A 19,787-nucleotide genomic window follows, 5' to 3' on the forward strand; every position below is an offset into this window, starting at 1 on the left:
TTTGATATAGTATTTAATGACGAAATTGACAATTAATGATTATTGCACCATTTTTTTTACCATAGCAACAAAGTCATTATATCTACAATCAGCACAGTGGTCCAAAGTGTTAATGACTTAACAGAAAAAGTATTTACTAACTTTAGTTATCACTACAAAGACTACTTGGTTGTGTGAAAGAGCAATATTGGCACCAAAAAATGTGACAGTTAATTCTAGCAACCAACAACTACTCCAAAATATTCCAGGGAATCCTTATATTTACAAATCAATTGATACAGTTATCGATCAAAATTAAGTTGTCAACTATCCAACGGAGTTTCTAAATTATTTGGAATTTCCAGGATTGCCTCCTCACTAACTACAACTTAAAGTTGGAGCTTTATTTGAAGTTAGAATTTACAATACTTCTTTATATACAACATTGCATGTTTTTCCAAAAGGAGAGTATACATAAAGATTGTTAGCTGTTCCTACTCTAGAGCATCCTACATACAGTTGACCATGAGAGAAGCAGTCTTCTTGTAATTGTAGCCCTACAACTTTCACTGTTTGTCCTTGTGATTTGTTGATCGACATGGCAAAACTTAATCTTACTGGAAATTGTAAGCGCCTAAACTGAAACGGCATCGCTGATGTTATTAGAGGTATCCTAGGAATAAAAGTATCTTCGCCCTTGCCACAACCAGTTTGAATTTGTGCTTCAATGACATGAGGCTGTAATGCCTTTATTATTAATCTGGTACCATTGCAGAGCTTAGGCTGATCTAAATTTTGTAGAAGCATTATCGAAACTTTGTTTGATTAAATGCTTTTTTATTTCTCGCATCACAGCTTTTGTCTACTTACTGAATGAGTTTATAAAATTAACTGTATATTATTAAAAATACTGCCAAATCTGGAAAACTAGTGCATTAAATTTTGGTTCTGGTGTGAAATATTTGAAGCAGTGTTGAATAAATCATTTTTAAGACTAATATAGTCAAAATATTTTATGATATAAAAATTATCTTACATGCAAAATTATAATGACCTATAAAGTGGAATTTCAGATATACTAATTCTTAACCTTGTTCAGTCTTGAACAATAAGTCTGCCTGCTGTGTTTTAGAAGTCAAAGTATGGTTATTAAATCAGTATATGCTAATACTACTGTGTCAACACTTTCATCATGTCTGGCCCCCATGTTGACTGCTGTTATCATTCTTTCTGAAAATAGAGATATTCCCATAACTCAGCAACTGTTCTTCAAATGAAGGATAACATTGGGACAGATATGGCTAATTTCTGGGGAGATTTTTCTTGCTGCAATATCTAATACTATTGTTAGAAGGATGCAGTAACTGAAAATGATGGTGGAAATATTGAACAATTGGTATAGTGGTCTCCCCTAGCACTATTTTAAGAAAACAGAGTAATAAACTTCCCATGATCTCTCCTTTGTGGATGTACACAAAATATTTTCTACCATATATACACATTTTCCCTACATCTGTTTAAAATACTCATACTTACCTTCATAAATCACCCTGTATATCAGTATATTCTGTTTCAAGTGACATGTGTATAGCCAATATTGCTCTGGTTTAGGTGTTATATCTCTAACCTTAACAGTATTGTGTCTTAGATTACATATTTCTTACGACAACCTTTCTCAATTTTACACATTATATGTCTTTTCTCAACTTTATTTTAGGTGCTGTATCTTCAGCTGGTGCAGGATCCAAACTCTGGAGTGTCCATGGAGGAAACAAACGTGTTCCTGAAGAACTGCTCAAACAAGCCGAGGTAAAGGTCCACAACGCTCTAGTTACAGAAGTTGTGTTGCAAGAAAATGGTAAATTCCTTATGCACATAAGCAGGCTAGATTTGCCAAAAAATCAGCAATTAACTAACAGTAGTGAATATGACATTGTTATTATAACAGTTCCATTGATAAATGGAGTTTCCAATATTAGATTCAAAGGATTTACACCTGATATTCACAATCTTTCTGGAAAATACCATCACACTGTTGCAACTTTAGTCCATGGAAGAATAAATCATTCAGCACTTAAACTTGATTCTTCATCAAACATTGAAGTCATCCTGACAACTAATCCTGAATTGTTTTTTAACAGTATAGGAAAACAATATCCAGTTGATTACACCAAAGGGGAGAAAGTACCTGATGTGTGGAAAGTTTTTAGTAAGAAACCACTGTCCGAATCAGACATCAACTATCTTTTTGAAAAAGTAGAAGAAAAGAAAGTTATAGACTGGTCAGCTTATCCGCACTATACACCACCTGAAAGTCTCCAGCCCTTCATTTTGCACCAAGGTCTCTATTATACAAGTGCTATTGAGTGGGCTGCGAGTGCTATGGAGATGAGTGCTATAGCAGGAAGAAATGTAGCATTGTTGGTGCATTCAAACTGGCATGGAGTTAGCAGTAAAATTGACCAGATAATATCAAGTGGCAAGGAAGAATTGTAACTTACTATGATTTATAAAACTTTAGTAGAACAAATAGGAGTTGTTTTTGAAAAGAAAACATTAATTTATAGAGTTATAAATAGAAATTAAAACTGTTAAAACACTATATTATAGTCCGAGTATTTTTATTTGTATTGTGATTATTAATGAAAGCTTCATGCACTACCTTTTGATTGTATGCTTGAAAGAAAAGTTGTATATCATGATTTCTATTAAGCTTTTTTTTTAATGAAAAGAAATCATAGTATAACTTTTGTGAAATAAGCATTGAAGTTTCAAGTAACTGGAAATGACTAACGATGATTAAATATATGTATATCAGTTTGCTTACGTGATCTCTTTAATAATAATAATAACACTTACATGAAGACAAACAGTTAGGTCTGTCTGTTATCGGGTATAAGACTTGTATGTTGCAGTAAAGAAAGTATTTTCAGTGATGTTTGTTCAGATTTTTTTTTTCAAACCTTTATCTAAAGCCTAAGTGAATGTAGCACAATTTTCAGAACTGGTGGAAATGTTCAAATTTGTCAAAAAAAACATTTATTGTTGACATTTAAAACAAGTAGTTGTGAACTTGTGGCTCATATTGAATGTAACAGCAAGATAATTTTTTAGGAAAATATAACAGCTGTGCACATTGGATGTAACATAAAAAAAACTGTTTGAGTTAGTTGTAATTTATTTTATAGGAATGAAGTAAAGATATACATAGCTAAAAATATTTTAACTCTTATTCTCACTAAATAAAAATGACTCTTAGCAAATTGATAATCCAAAAAGAATTTTTTTAAAGCCTTGAGATGATCATTACTCAGAATTATCAGATATGCTATGTCACAAAACTTTGCATTTTTTTGCAAATACAATTTTCTATTTCTTATTGCTTTTCATCTTATGCCATGCTGTTTAAGTAGAGCTTCATCTTTGACTTGCAATCTGTAGATCATGGGGCTGAAACCCATCACCAAATATGTTCACAATTTCAGCCATGGAAGCATTATAATGTGATGATCAATCTCACTATTTGTTGGTAAATAGTAACCCAAAAGTTTGCACTGGGTGGTGTTGACTTGCTTACCTTCCCTCAAGTCTCTCACTTTAAAATTAGGGGCAGCTAGCACATATATAACCCTCAAGTAGCTTTGTACAAAATTAAGCAAAAACACATTTTTTCTTGCTGTTTTAAACATTTTCAGGCTTAATGAATTTTAAGCTGTAGATTGTTAGCTTGTATTTGATTCTTTTTCTTTAAGCACTTTCTATTTTATATAAAGGCCCAAGTGGCTCAACTGTAAGTCTGAAGGTTTATATAGTTAAAAACTGGGTTTTGATACCTGTGGTAGGCATAGCACAAATAGTTCATTTTTGCTTAACAGCACTTCAACTTTATATAATTGTTTTTCTTTTCTGGATACATTTCACAAAACTTTTTATCTCATTATCATTATTTTGTATACATTAGCAGGTATATTTACACAATTCAGACTTTCTTATGGTGTTACATTATTAATATCACTTCTTTTTTAAGCAGTTTTAGAGATAAAACTTTGCATATTTTGGATTAAACAATCATATAATTTTTAGTCAATGTTTTTCTACAGTATAGTAAAAACAGTAGATGATATGTTACTAAAGTGCTTTAGGAAGCTTCATAAGAAGGTTCTAAAGGTTATGCAAATGTGAAACTAAGATGAAAAACTGTTTTTATCACCTTTAACTCTGACTAGCTCAGTAAAAGCAGTTCAATTACACATTACATTGTTGCCGTCACGTCTTAACCATTTTATATATAAAAGAATACCGAAATCTAGTAAACGCTCCAGCATTCAGGAAGGGACAGGATCCTTCCAGAAGTTCATGACGTGTTACTAGGGTCACGTGACTTCCGCTGTCATAACATTATTAAGAACGAAGCTACACTATTGAACGCCGCTGTTTAGCTTTATAAGCCCTCAGACTTACTGCTGAGCTACCAGAGGGCCCGATACTATATAATATGTTTTATATCGATTGTTTCCACCCGAATTTGTCGTTTGTTTCACACCCTTTTAGAAAATCTTCATACATATAATTTTGGTTAACATGAATAATACACGCACTTTACACCTAACTTTCTATGTGCTGTTCATGTAAGGTCGTTCACACACATTAAAAAATTATTTAGGCTTTGGAAAAAGCGGAAGGACAAATCAGCGAGAATAGTATTGGGATATCAGAAAAGATATCGAATAAGGCGAGCCCATATTATTGAAAACACTAATTTTTCTTATCTATATTCGTCCTTGTAATAAATATTACAAGCTTCATCTACTTCTGGATTGTTTTTGTGTACAACAAAAATTACTATTCATAACGTAGCTGTACGATGACGAGAGTTCAATAATCTACATCTATTAATTCATAATCTATTGTTTAATTAATACAGAATAAATACACCATTGTTGAAGAATATTACGTACAAGTGTTGTATTTTTAACACTAGAGTAACGCATTTGTCACGTGACCCTATGACGACAAGGGGAATTTTAATTATGGTTACAAAGCCACGGTGTAATTCTTCCGGTACTCAGCGGTACTAGTACCGGAACTTATTTGAGCTGCTTTGTCTTTTTTTTTTTATGTTTACACGTAGTTTTTTTTTTCAATAACAGGTCCCCTTCACCCATCTGAGTACCACTACTTTATTTTTTTGAGAATTTCACCCCTATTATGAAATGGTGTGCCGTTGATAGTTTGGCTTGTAGGGGTCACCCCCATCACCACCCATGATTGTAACATGTTGCTTGTGAGAGAAGAAAATGTTAAATATTTGAAAGCTACCTGGTGTATCTATGGTTCCGAGATAAACAGTCTTAACTGGGCTACACCATAGCTGAGTAGGCCTGTTATCAAGAAAGAAAGAAATCGCTGCATCCTCTTCCGCCAGGACCTCCCCATGTACCAATGATTAATTATATTATTCTCGTAAAGACTGAAATTTTATTATCATGCTTATTAGGTAGCAAAATTTACGTTTAAAATAGATTGTCCACCGAAAAAATTGCCAAGTAAAATAATTAAATTGTGCAATTGGCAGTAGTTAGAGAAAACACACGCTTCGTTAGTTATCAATTTCCTGAAGTGGTTTATGGTAACTTTACAGTGATGTAGTGTAAATATAATTGTTTAGGTTTCTCGCTTCATTGTCTCTATTAGACATTATGTTGTATTCTCCATGTTGGCACAGCGTCTCTCAGTTGCTGAGACAGGAATGCGCATTATAGTGTTAAAACTACAACTCTGCGTGTTAAAACCTTTTGCTGCGCTCATACACTGATTTGTATACGAGGATAGTGGACGCCACTATCAATATCAGTTAATGGCAGGGGTTGAAATCACAAGAAAATTGTCAAAAATCATCCCACTACGTACAAATCAGTGCGCTCTGTATACTTGTTCAATGATCGTAACGGTAAACCGCATAATGGTTTGCGCACCTTTCTTACTTGTAAGATTCCCTATTGGCTTATATTTTCAAGTAACTCGTCCCATTAGCATATATGCTATTGCATTTTGAATTTATTTATAAGAATTATTTGGAACATATTATATGAATTATAATCAAATGTTATCCATAACTAGTACAAATCCCTTTACTACTGCTATTTACCACATAGCAGAGTGGCGCAGTGGAAGCGTGCTGGGCCCATAACCCAGAGGTCCGTGGATCGAAACCACGCTCTGCTAAAATATTTTTTTTTCTTATGTATAAATTAAATAATAAATACAACAGATTACAAGATTACGCTTCAACAATGTAAAACTTTAATACCTTTATGTTAACTCCAGACTGCTACGCCTTATAACTACAATTAAAACAATTTGTATACGTAGACTAAAAGCGATGTACAAAAAAAACAACAACAACACACACACACGAAAAAATCATCCTATCATACTGTGAAAGACACACTAAATATAATAACCATTAAAGTACGTATTTGAAAGTGATACATTTTCAGTGACACAAAACGGTATTTAACAATACCTATCCTGTTAAAACGTAATAAAATCTAGTGTTAAAAACAAACCTTACTTATAGTTTTCTAGTTCACTATCGTGCGAAGTGTTGAATGCTTTTGTATTAAAACTTAAAGTTGAATATTAGGTATTAAGAAAAATTGCAACGCTCTGTCATTGTTGGAAGAATAAATAAACAACCTTATGGTTCGACATTCCAATACTTCAAGTCGTTCGCTAATTCTATAGCAGCCTCACGCACTTCTCTTCGGCGAGAACGTTTGGCTAGTTCTTGTAGAATTGAAACTGGAATCTGAACAGAATAATTTAGTATAAATCAAAGATGCAATAAAAATATATCATAGGTATACTTGTATTTAAATTAGATTCATATCGTTTTTTTAAAGTATGCCATTCAAAGTTTCTTTATGAAAAATTACATTATGCAAGGCTCTTATTTTTGTGTCCTTCAGTTGTGACACCGTGTGATCAATTGTTTGTCACCCTTAAAACTTAAAATAACGAAAATAATTTAGTGACAGTATACAACCCCACAAAAAGATGTTGCCATTAAAGAAAATTATCTATTTTTGACAGCGCCATCTTTTAATTGAAATCAAAATTCAAAATTTGTATATTTTTTGTCCTTTTAAAAAACACAACTTCAGAATTAATTATCCAAGCATATACCTGTAGCTAGTAGTCTTAAAAACTCGATTTGATATCCAAGCTGTGCTAATGCTGCAAGACATCAGAAACATTAATACTGCCGAAATAAGGCACATGTGGATATATTTCTAGTAAGCAATTTTCTACTAAAAAGTATCCAGATATATTGCCAGTTTAAAAGACCCAAACAGTTGATAAACAGTTTCACAAAAATACGATTTCAGATGCTTACAGGTTTCTACAGTCTGTAGACAAATAACAAAACAATGATGGTTGTTTACCTACAGTTTCTAGAACATATGATACCGTGAATAAACAAACACATAGAAACACTGAAGGATGTTTACTTACAACTTCCTAAATATGTGGTCTTTAAACGAATGGGTAGAAAAAGTGACAAATGCTTACTTAAACCTTCATAGAACTCACGATAAAGTGTTCAAAAGAAAAAAAATAGTGGTGGATTTACATTTACAGTTTTATGAACTAGATTTTAAGAATTAGGGAGAAAGAGTCACATATGTTTACTTACAAATTTAGCACACATGAAACAAGTTTTAAACGTTAAGGGTTGAAACAGTAAGGAGAATATTTTACTTAAGAATTACTGAAACTCTTCATATAGACTGACAGCAGAGAAATAGAAAATGACATTCACGATGATTACTCACAGCTTCATTCAATTCATGGAACAACCGTTTCTCTTCCTGTTCACATATAAGAGACTGGGTCAGTTTTAGACACAAGATTTGTATTTCTGAATCTTCTTCTCCTGTATATATAGTGTAATATTACCATAGGAAGTTTTAGGTATCTTTAATCACATTGATTTTTTTAAGGATTATAAGCAAATAAGATAATTTAGTTTTTACCACTCAATCAATAACAGTTACCTCTGGTATATTTTCAACTTTATTCTTTTCCTTTACAATGGAATAATAATAATAAACTTACGTTGTAGTATCCACCCAACTAAAGAAATGAAATTCTTCTTGGTGCTTAAATACTTGTGTCCTCTCTTGTTAATTGTAAGATTATAGAGGGCCATAAGGCATAAACTAAGATAATAAAAAAAGTTCATTGTAGCTTTAATATTGTATTCAATAAGCATCTTGAAAACTTCATAATCGACAAATTAACAAATAACTAATACGAATATTATTTACCTACTTATACGATTAAAGCAAATCTCTGAAGCTATGTAAATGTTTAAGGTAAAGTTGTTATTGAGTAGTAAGCAGCTTGGTGTCTTTTGATCAAAATACTAAAACCCTAATTCGATTTTAAGGTAATGCCTTTTACTTTAATCAATCATTTTCACAAAAAGTATTTTCAAACGTAACATTTATATTTTAATAGTTTGATTTATTCATGATTCAACGTTTATATATATATATACTAGCTGAGTTACCCGGCGTTGCACAGTGAAAATTTAGATTTGAAATGTATAAATCAGTATTTTTTCAGCAAATTACTTATTCTAACTTTCTTATTTGTTTAATTTTTATGTTGGGGTGTTTTTACAAGATGCAATAAAAACAATATACACTCCCAGGCACAATAAAATCAAAGCACAGTAGAAGTGAAATGCACACCCATTCAAATTGCCATCATCACCTCAACTGAGCATGTCAGACCAAAACGACTTATTCCTGAGACTCACACGCATACTTTTATCTTGGCTGAGAAGAAGCTGTGTGATTAATGACATCAATCACCTTCTGTCCACTTTGTGACCTATTTTATTTGAATACTTGTAAAGCCCAGTTCTGCATACCAGTCAACTCGGCTTATGGTCACCTGTTTCCCAGTCCCAAGTGGTCTCTTTGAACTCAGTATTGTGTCCACCAAGGCTGGCTCTCACCTGCTGCTGCCCAATTGAAACCTGTCAATCAAAGTGAGGCCACTACTGTTCATTGACTGATAGCAGCCACATCTTGTAGGTGTTAAAACCAGGTGACCATTGATGTTCCCTATTAATGGCATGCTAATTCTACCTGATGCTTCACACCTCATACAGCACTGATGATCACACATACACAAGTAAACAAACAGTATGTTTTTACACTCCTTTAAACTTTGTCATTTGTAACACTTCTAGTTCGGTGTCTCTTTGGTCTTCTTGTGAATAAAAGATTTGTTCAAAGGAGAAAATTCAACATTCATTTAAAATACTTTCCCTCTTCTCCAAAATGGTGCTGGTATGCTGTACCAGTGCATACCATCTAAAAAAAAAAAGCCCTGGTTCCAGTGAGGAGTAAATAATTTCTTCAGGTGACTCAGAGCAAAGAAACATTGGGTATACTAGTAACTAGTAAGCCATTGAAGGGTGAGTTGATCATAAAATTAAACACTGTTATCCAGTGTTAGGTCCATCTCAATTTTGTCTGGATACAAAGGCCATAAGTAGGGGATAGCAGACTATCGATTTGAAAAAAAAAACATATTCCATTAAAGCATGAAGAACAATGCCAAGTAAAATGTTAAGGTCGAGATTCCTAGGACTCTGGACTAGATAATAGCAGAAAATACCAATGATGCAAAGGGTCCAACATCTACAATGCAAATTCACTGTCTAAGCAATAGATGAGAGATTCATAGTTCCAAAGAGGAGACATAAAGGGTGTTCAGTGCACTTATATACTTGGCTTTAAACCAACTTATATGAGAAATAAAAGTTAGCTTATTCTTAAAAAGAACTAAGAATGTAGCCTTGACTACTATGCTCCCAGCTGGAGCTAAATATAAGAGTGTAATCTCCATTAGTAGCAAGAATGCATGCAAATTATTTTAGGCAATGAAAATATAAACTGTGAAGACAGTGTAGAACTAGCATTTAATGTATCCCATATTAGATAAATGACAGGGAATCTGAAAGTCATCAGTGTAGATGTTGTTTGTAACAGTTGGAGGATACTACTTAGTAATGGCATTGATATTTAAGCTAAGAAGTGGTATACTGATGACACATCCATGAAGTACTCTGTGCTCCAGTTTGAAAGAACTGGATTGTATTAATCCTGTACAGACCAAGAAAAACATTTCTGTTAATAAGTTATGGACAAATGACCATACAACCCATAACAATGAAGGTCTTATAAAATATTCAATCTCCATGTCCATGTGGTGTTGCAAGTTCTAGGAAGATAAAAAGATATAGAAACAATAAATTATCTTCTGAGGAAAGTTTTCCTGATATATGCATCAAATTGAATTAGGTGGTCCATGGTGGATTTCTGTCTGCTGTAGTTACACTGGGTGTTGGAAAGAAGGTTGTATGATTCAAGGAAACAAAAAAGACCAGTATTAACCATCCTCTTCAAGACCTAATGCAAGCAGCTTGTTAAAGTAATGGGTCAATAACTGGAAGGAAACTTTGGATCCTTCCCCAAATTTGAAAAAGGGATTACAAACCATAAATAAGAAAAGTTCTTCTTCTGCTAGGTCTGGTTGAAAAGAATCAGAAGGGAGATGGTATAGAATCTCATAAATCAATATCATCCAGTTTGATCAATGTACTATCAAACCAATTTAAAGTCGTTTTAAGTTTCTTCAGTGTGAATTGTCATCTACAAAATTTCTTATAATTAGGTTGAAAATAAAAATTAATTTTTTTGGTATATTTCATAATGGCCAAGAAGTTAGGGGAATGTATGGAGATGCTCAAATGGTGTGAAAAGTCCTCTCCAAGGATGTTGACAATATCCTGTAAGTCAACCACTTCTTGACCATTGGACTACCACATGAAAAGGGGATGGAATATATATTTTCCATCAGTCTTTCCAATTTTGCCCCACTCAACCCTGAACTGGTATTGTAATATATACTGGAAGTTAATCTAAGACTTCTCTTGGCTTTGATGTGTGATCTGTCAGGCTCAGACATGTGTCTGCTGAAATGCTATGCAGTTGGTAAGAGTTGGTTATCTACAGAAGATAACTCAGATCTTTCTTTAGCCTGTAATGTCTTTCAGTATTCAGGGGTCCACCATAGATGAGGACAAATTTTATGGATGGTACTTGCAGCTACCTGGACAATATGATTAGTTACTTCCTCTACATAGTTGATAACAGGTGGTAGGTTACCAAAGGCTAGAGAATGGTGGAGGAGGACCAGTTGAATTTCTCCAGTCTCAACTGTGACACGAGTCTCATAGCAATAGCTACTGTCAAGCTTTTTCATTATGATAGGAAAGTGATTATTGTCATATGGATCATTATCCATCTTCCAAGATGTCATCCATATTATTGCAAAAAACATAACAGGTCAATTGTAGCGGTGTTGCCATTTTCACCAAGAATTTTCAGGAGACCTAGGTGGGGAGCCTTTATGTAGTTATGATTTGTGACCTTTTCTGGATTCCTCCATCAACCTTTTATGAATTCTGCTTTCAATCAAAGGGGCAGATTCTCATCATATGGCTGGGAGTCTAGTGAGAGGTCGTGAGACTGAATTTTGGGACTAAAGGGATTGGTGCAAATGTTTGTTTATACACCTATTTGTCTATGACAGGCAATAGAGCTTTGATATTGCTGGAGAAAGACTATAAATGGAACAAAGATACCTGTTTGTTTTCTACTGAAGTAGTGGAACAAAGTGCATTAGTATAGATCTTTTTTAGAAGAGATGTCACTATCTTTTGTTTCTTGCCTCAGGGTATAAAATGTTATTCAAGTGTTTATATTGTTTGTACCCTTTTCATTTTAATCCACTTTGGGCTCGATCTAGAGTATGAGAGGTGGAAACTAATGCAGTTGATATGGTGTACCTTTAACTGACGCTCATTTCTGTCATGGTCTTTGCAACTGTAACAAGCAGGTTAAAGAATCATGGAAAGATGTTTTGGAGTGTGCAAAGTGCTGAAAGTGAGACAGTGAAGGGGTTTGGAATATATATATATATATATATATATATATATATGGCCATACTTGGAATTACAAATAACATGCCTGTACACCAAGATGCTGTTAACCCTAGCCACAATTAACCAGCCAACTGACTCTGAGGAAGACAGCTCATACCCTCCAATCTACAGGAATTCAAGGCCAAGGTTGTGAATTGAAGTGTCCAAGGTACTACTAAACTGTCAGGATCTTCTCCTTCCCTTCAAGGGTTGCCATACCCTGCAAATCCATCGTTAGCATTTGAATCCCAGAGAAGTTAAATACAACCAGAGCATTTTCTGTGAGGTGTTTTTTTTATCTGCTGTTCAGCAGCTAGGCCAGTCGTTATCAGATAGCTTGTGGACACCGGATGGACCAGGAACAGAAACTGTCATCGATGCCATTAATTCCTGTTCTTGGGTCACTTCCTCCCTGACATAGAAAGCTAGCTTAAATTGTTTTATCTGACATAGAAAGCTAGCTAAAATTGTTTTATCTGGCATAGAAAGCTAGCTTAAATTGTTTTATCTGACATAGAGAAACCCTCTTCCACATTCTAAGACAAGTGAAACTACAAAAAGTTTAAGCTGTAAAACATGATCTATAGAGAGGATCCTGTAAGCAACAATAGAGCTGCAGCAAACTATGATAGAGCCCACAGCATCACCTGATTTCAAGCCATGTGTAAGTACTTGTGGAAGGATGGCTAGAGAGATGTTTATTCAACAGAAGTCAATAGTTTCAGTCGGTGCCTTTTTGTAAAAAGAAAAAAAAAAAGGTGTCGGTACTCATATATAAGAAATTAAGAGATGAAAACGTACTGAATTAGCTTTCTATAGAAAATTTCAAATTTTCACCTTGTTCTCATCTGACGTGAAATCCTAAATTTGTTCCCTGCTGTTGGTGTCTACTGCTGAGTGATGTTTTTGAAGCAGCCATGGCTCTGTATTTTTTTGGGTCAAAGCAAGTTTAGTACACAAAGTTACAAAGCAGTTTTTGTCATCAACGAAGCTCTGGTTGGTTTGACAATTAAATTCATCTGTGAAAACCCTCGTTCACATTCACTGGAAGAAATGGGAATAGTACTCAGAGCATGTTTCAAATGCTGCAATTTTTCCAGAACTGTCTTTTCAATCAAATACTGACAAAATTCACGAATCATATCTCTTTCAGTTAGCTGAAGTCTTATTCATAATTTTCTGACCTCCATCTTGCCAAATGTTAAATGAGCATCAAAGTTTTCTGGCCAATGTTTTTTATCTAGCACATGTGTACACTGTGCTATATTGCTATCTTTACTATCAAGCAACCTATTTTTGATTGATTTTTTTCAAGATTCTGTAAAAAGCTTCCAGATTAATCGGAGGATCCTTTTTGTAATCTTTGTTGCGAAGTGAAACTCCCCCGGAATTAAAGATTTTTGGCATAGAAAGTAATTAACTTTTCAGGTAGTCTTCATTCATTCCATATCCATTATCCAGGATACAGATTCGAATGTACACTATTAAGGTAGATTTTTTACTCAAGTTGACTCGTTGATTAACAATGAAATTCTACTTCTATATTAATTCTATTAATTAGTATTTTTTTTTCATTTCATCACTAACGTTAATACATGCATTTGTTGAGTGAAGGACGTGGCCCATGATAATTCCATTTAGTTCTTGTGAATCAGTTTCAGATTCCAAATTATGAAATGATTAATTTTCTTTTGCTACCTTATATGCTGTGCAAAAAATGCTTGTGGTAATCACTTTTTCGCGAGATAATGCTTTCAAACACACATTTTCAATGGTCTCTTTCTCAGCTTCAGCCAACAGTTTTACCGCGACTCTATGTCCTGCAGTTTCCTTGTGATCGAAAATTTTTTTTGCCAAGACAGAAGCTGTTGCTATTGACTTTTACCAAAATAAGTTATTCTTTAGAAACTTTCATTCCAGCCTTCATTTCCACTCCAAAAGTTCCAATTTTATGGTGAGGTGTACAGCCAAGTTTCTTATTTCTAATATTTAGCCAATCATACTTCCTGCAAAAATCTTTTTTAAAACAATTTAAATTAGCTCTCTATGGGACTGTACAGAGGGTGAATAAAGACCTAGGGATGGAAAATGGCCCCTAGAGTAAGGATGGCCTATGCAACAGCATGGGTAGCAACAGTGGGCGAATGGTATTTGTTCGTTTTCTTGAATCTTTTGCATATATAAACTCAAACAGTAATGAAAAGTACATATTTAAAAATAAATTTTAATTTAATTACTTGTTTTATTTTATGCTTCTTAAAAAATATTAACTTGGGAGTCAATGACAACTTTATAAATTCATCAAGGGATCGACAACTCAAAAAAGGTTTGGGAAACCTTGATGTAGAGGCTAAGTTGTGTCTGTATGATTCATTCATTTTTTTGAAGGCCTTGACTGAAATCCTTAACACTTGTTCTACAGAGTATCCCCAAATAACAAGTCCACCTTTTGTTGTCATATTTATTCATCCAGACCTCTGTATTCATGGCAATGTCAGTATCTGAGGGAATGAACTTATTGTTATTACAGCCAAATCAGCCTCCTCTGGTAACATTTGAACCTTTGGCTCAACAATTCTTTTCAGATCAAACCTAACTTATAATTTTGCTATCAAGTTTGCATAGGAGAAAGTTTTCCTAACAAGGCTCTGCATCAAAGACTTTTGACCCATTATTTTTATCTCTAAGAGAGCATCCCACCAATATGTGAGAGGTGTGACACTCAAATTTCAATTGCCTACATTTTACTTTCATGCTAACACAATGACATTCAGCAGTAGCATTATTTATTATGTTTAACTTCTAGTGTCCCCTCGACATTGGGCAGTGTCAATGGAATTGATTGCACTGTCTAGCTCTAAGTTGATTTTAATTACTTATGGATCATGGACCTTTTTAATTCCATTTAAATTTTTAACTTTGAAAAAAAATATTATTTACTATAATTTTATTTTTAAGTTATCTTTTAATTTTACTTACTTTTAGTTGATTGGTGTCCAGTGAAGAAATAGAATAAACAATTTGGTTCAGATAACTAGTGAAACTTTAAACAAAAAACATCATTCTAAACACAACAACAACTCCAGACTTTTCACTACAAATTTCATAGGGTAGAAATATAAAAGTTTTTAATTACAGAGGGTTGAGTATGTTATATTAAAATGATTTTGAAAATGCAAATCAGCAATTTATCTAACAACCACAACCAGTATAAAGTTACATTGGCACAACATGTGCCAAAACTACAGTTTAACACTGCTTGGCATTATGTAGGTAATGTGATGCCACTGAAAATATATCATTTGGAAAGGGTATGAAACAGCATTTTCCAACACAAAATATTCATTTACTCAGATCATAAAAATGTATTCAGACAATGGATTTAACATGTCCAAGGTGGAAATGTCCTTTTTTCTTAATGGCATTGAAAAACAAATGAATATGGATCAGCTTTGGAAACCAGGACTATTCAGAAAGAGACCTGCAACAAGTCATGCCCTAGCCATGGAAAGCAAAGTCTTGTAATATGTGAGAATCCATGAACACAAAGGTCAGTGGCAAAGCTCACCATATGCCCCAAACAACAGTATGCAACATAATCAAAGGTCTAACTGGAAAAGTGACACAAGTTGCTTCCATGACACATTCAGGAAAGAAAGTCAACTGTAGGAATGGTATCTAGTTATGGAAAAATGGTAATACATGGTGACACTTGATGAAGTATGTGTGTACTTTTATAACTAACAAGTTTCATGCCATTTTCTATTGTTCAATGTGTGGAACAATTTCAAAATGTGGTATAAGCCATGTCACAAAACTTTTTCAAAAGGATTCATGACCATCACTGGATACTATGCCAGGGTCAAGTTAGTGATCAGAAAAGTGGATACAAATGCCATGGTAAACTCTGCTTATTATCAGACCAATGTTCTGGATCCTTTGTACCACACACAGAAATACTGGCTTTGTGTACAGAAAAAAGGTCAACAGGGTATGGGTTCATCAAGATAAGATTTCCCAGTCATACCTCCATTCAACTGTTCCATACCTTCAGCAACTGGAGAAAGAAATGTACTTATTTTATTTCAATACAAAGTCATACCCATCAAGTTGCCAAAAGTAGCACCAAGGAATGTCTGTGTGACTTAACTGTTAAAATATGTGCCAGGAAACTGTTGTACAATAGATGAATTATAGAAAGTATGCAGGGAGGAGTGTAATAGAAACTAATCTGAAGGTCTATTGTCAGAATGCACAGTCATCAAACAGAGTATTAACTGTAATGTACATAACCTTCTGTACTATGGTAAGATTCAACCAAAAATATTAGAGAAAATTATTTTTTGATATGGTCTAACTATCATAATCTTAAATTTACAAATATGAATATAATGATTTAAGAAGCGTAATAGGTTTATTTTTCCTAATTTTAAAATATAGTGTAAAATACATGTACATACATATATTTGGCACTTACCAACAAAAGCATTGACTTCAATGTCTTGTCCATAATTCACCCTCACAATAGCTTGAATAATTTCATTGATAAAGAGGTCCGAAAAGCCTTCCAGCTGAAAATAACTTTTCAGGGTTTTTTGTGTCATATTGACAAAGGAAGGATGAATAGCTTGAAGTAGTTTCTCTACATTAGTGAAGGCATATCCTTTGTCCTGGAGAATATAGATACTAATGAAAAAATAAAATGGTAAATATTTTTTGGACAAATAATAGTCACCTACTTAACTTAAGCAATTAGGTAACATCTGGAATTAAAAAGAGATAAACAACAACAAAAATAAATAAAAGTGATATTTGAACTGTTAATGAAACTTGTATACCCATCAAAACACTTAACCAAAAAAAAAATCACCCATCCTTTTGTTTTCATATACTTATCAACAAAAATGTTATAAATTTAAACTACCAGCAACATTCCACAACATCAAGCAAACCATTCCATGATTTTCTAAATAAAAGGGAATTAATTTTGTTTCATTACATCAGTCAAACAAACAGTATTTACTTTCAATGCTGAAACTCATGCTATATGTTCTAGCCAACTCATTAAGTAAGAGTTTCTAGGATCTTTTAAATTTATGGACCATTTTCCACAGAATCAGCTTTTTATCATCAATCACACACTAAAACAAATTTTACAGCACAATAGCTATACAAATAATTGACTTGAATAAACAACAGAAGTCATCACAAATAAGATCCCTGAGAGAACTAAACCGGTAACATACTCCTATTTCAGTGGCATAGCCATGTTTTCCACTTTTAGGGGGCAGAAATCTTTTTGGGAGGAAATAAATTAAAAAGCTGAAATTGATCTAAATTTTTCATGAAATCGTCATCAAATCAAATCTAATAGTGTTTATACAAATTTTATTTTTTTAGTAAATGATACAAAACAAGTTTATTATATATAAAAGCTGAAAAATAATATGTGATCAAATGCCTAGATTTTCTCGGGGGGCTGTGTCTAAATTAGGAAGATTTTCATTTAGCACTGAATTTTTTGCTTTATGCCCCCAAGACTCAAAGATTATTATTAACTTTCTAAATTTTCCATCAATTCCTTAGGAGTCTAACTCACTTCTTTATAACACCTAACCAAAGGAGTTTTGATAATCAAAATACTCAACTCCTAAAAGGATTTCCTTGTTCATAATTAAGAAAAGCAGAAGCCTTGTCAAAAAGAACATTTTATAACTGAATAACTGCTTTCTACAACTATGATGAGTATTGTTTATTTAATACTGTTTTTCAAGATACATTTCCAAATGATCTCTGATAATAGATAAATTAAAACACTTTGCTAACAACAGAGATCAAGCTTATACATCTGTAAACTCATGAGCCATTATATTCCCGTTTTTAAAATAGGAATGACCAGCAATCTGTTAGTAATCAGGAACATCATTTTAAATGTGTACTAAAATTGAATTCACATATATTTCAGAACTAAATTAAAATATTTTTATGACATATATTTCAGAACTAAATTAAAATGTAATCAATTATAACAAAACTAAATAAATGCCCAATAGCAAATGCATGAATTACTCAATGGTTACAGTGTAGTGGCACTGTCTGTATGTTTTGGACATGTAAATTTTATAACACATTTCAGAGTTTTGTAATGGGCATGGGTGTCTGCAGGAGAGGAGTTAATGCCCCCCCCCCAGAATTTCAGACGAAACTTTATTTGAATAATTTATTAAAAAATGTATTAGAAAATAATACTATTGAAATATAAATGGCAACATTAGGTATATATATATATAAAAAGCCAGAAAATTGGATTCAAGGCAATGGCCAGTACTCTGCAATGGTTTGCCCCCCCTACCTGGAACAAATTCTATGGACACCCATGGTAAAGGACTAAATTCTATATATCCTATATTATTTACTTTTACAAATTAATATGTTCAGAAAAGAATGGCTTAAACTGTTTTAAAGTTATCCTTTGAATTACAGTGGTGCTTTAAAGGTCATAAATGATTTCATTTCTTTTTGTTTAGGTTTCATCAACAAAGAAAGTATTAAATATTATACACAATTCAATCCTTCACCAGAAATAATCATCCTTACTTCTAAGCCTCAAATAATAGCAATATTATCCTTACATGAAGGCCTCATCAGTAACAGTAACATTATCTTTCCCAAGGCCTCACCAATAATAGTAGCATTACCCTTCCCCAAGGCCTTATCAATAATAGCAACATTGCCCTTCCCCAAGGCCTCATCAATAATAGTAACATTATCTTTCCAAAGGCCTCTCCAATAATAGCAATATCACCCTTCTCCAATGCCTCACCAATAATAGCAACACTTTCCTTACCCATAGGCCTTACCAATAACAGCAAGTACTTACAAAAAGTTCCCAAATTTTTTTAAATTCCTAAAATCCATGTCATTTCCACACTAATTTATATATCTTTACATGCCATTTTCAAACCAACAGACACATTCTTTATTATTTAATATATATTTTTTAAGGTAAATCTAATAATTCAAATGCTAAAAGCAATTATCTCACAAGAACTTTTGGATAAGTTATACTTGAGTATTGTATATACACTGTGTCTATAATATTTAATGAAGATTTGTTGTTGTTTTATGGCGCAAAGCAACAAGGCTATCTGCGCCAAACAACCAGTAAAAACGATGAAAGTAAATTAAAGTAATGTGTAATAATACAATGAGTTAAAACCAATATATGTCGATAAAATATTTATATACAATTAAAAATACCTATAGTGTGTAAAAAATTTAAAATACAATCTAATCGGACAGTGTCATCATTATCAATGACACTGTCCAACGTCAGAGGTAAACTCTTAGAAAATATGTGTTCAAAATAATGCCACTGCTCACAATCGTTATGACAGCACGACAGTAAAATGTGGGTTATTATGACTTTTGTGACTATTGGTGGGTCAATACTTGATAAAAGAAAACGATGGGTTAAAAAACTGTGACCAATGCGTAGCCTTGCCAGGACTACTTCCTCCTTCCGATCCTTACGGAAGCAAGACGGCCAAAGACTAACAGTAGGCTTGATCTTGAAAAGCTTGTTATGACATTGCTCAAGTCGACTGCCAACTGGCACAAAGCCGTGCCTTAAAGATAGGACCGCAGTCCATGTATGGGACAGGCATGGCCATGAAGGCACCAGAGCAGACGGATTTAGCTACGGTGTCAGCAAGCTCATTCCCGTGAATACCAACGT

At 33.4% G+C, this 19,787-nt stretch overlaps 1 protein-coding gene and 1 non-coding gene across 2 annotated transcripts in view; both read left to right on the plus strand.

Moving 5' to 3' along the window:
• Positions 1-2,475, plus strand: part of LOC106464405 (prenylcysteine oxidase 1-like) — a 13,399-nt gene extending 10,924 nt beyond the window's left edge. Inside the window, exons 5-6 of the mRNA XM_022392098.1 lie at positions 66-129; positions 1,615-2,475. Of these exons, the coding sequence (XP_022247806.1) occupies positions 66-129; positions 1,615-2,475 (925 nt within the window). The remainder of the gene's footprint in view (positions 1-65; positions 130-1,614) is intronic.
• A 3,657-nt stretch (positions 2,476-6,132) lies between these two features.
• Trnam-cau lies at positions 6,133-6,204 on the plus strand. The gene has a single exon. It is a non-coding gene; the product is annotated as a tRNA-Met (tRNA).
• Positions 6,205-19,787: the final 13,583 nt, after the last annotated feature.

This window comes from Limulus polyphemus, unplaced genomic scaffold, assembly GCF_000517525.1.
Source record: "Limulus polyphemus unplaced genomic scaffold, Limulus_polyphemus-2.1.2 Scaffold1641, whole genome shotgun sequence".
Classification (NCBI taxonomy): Eukaryota; Metazoa; Arthropoda; class Merostomata; order Xiphosura; family Limulidae; genus Limulus; species Limulus polyphemus.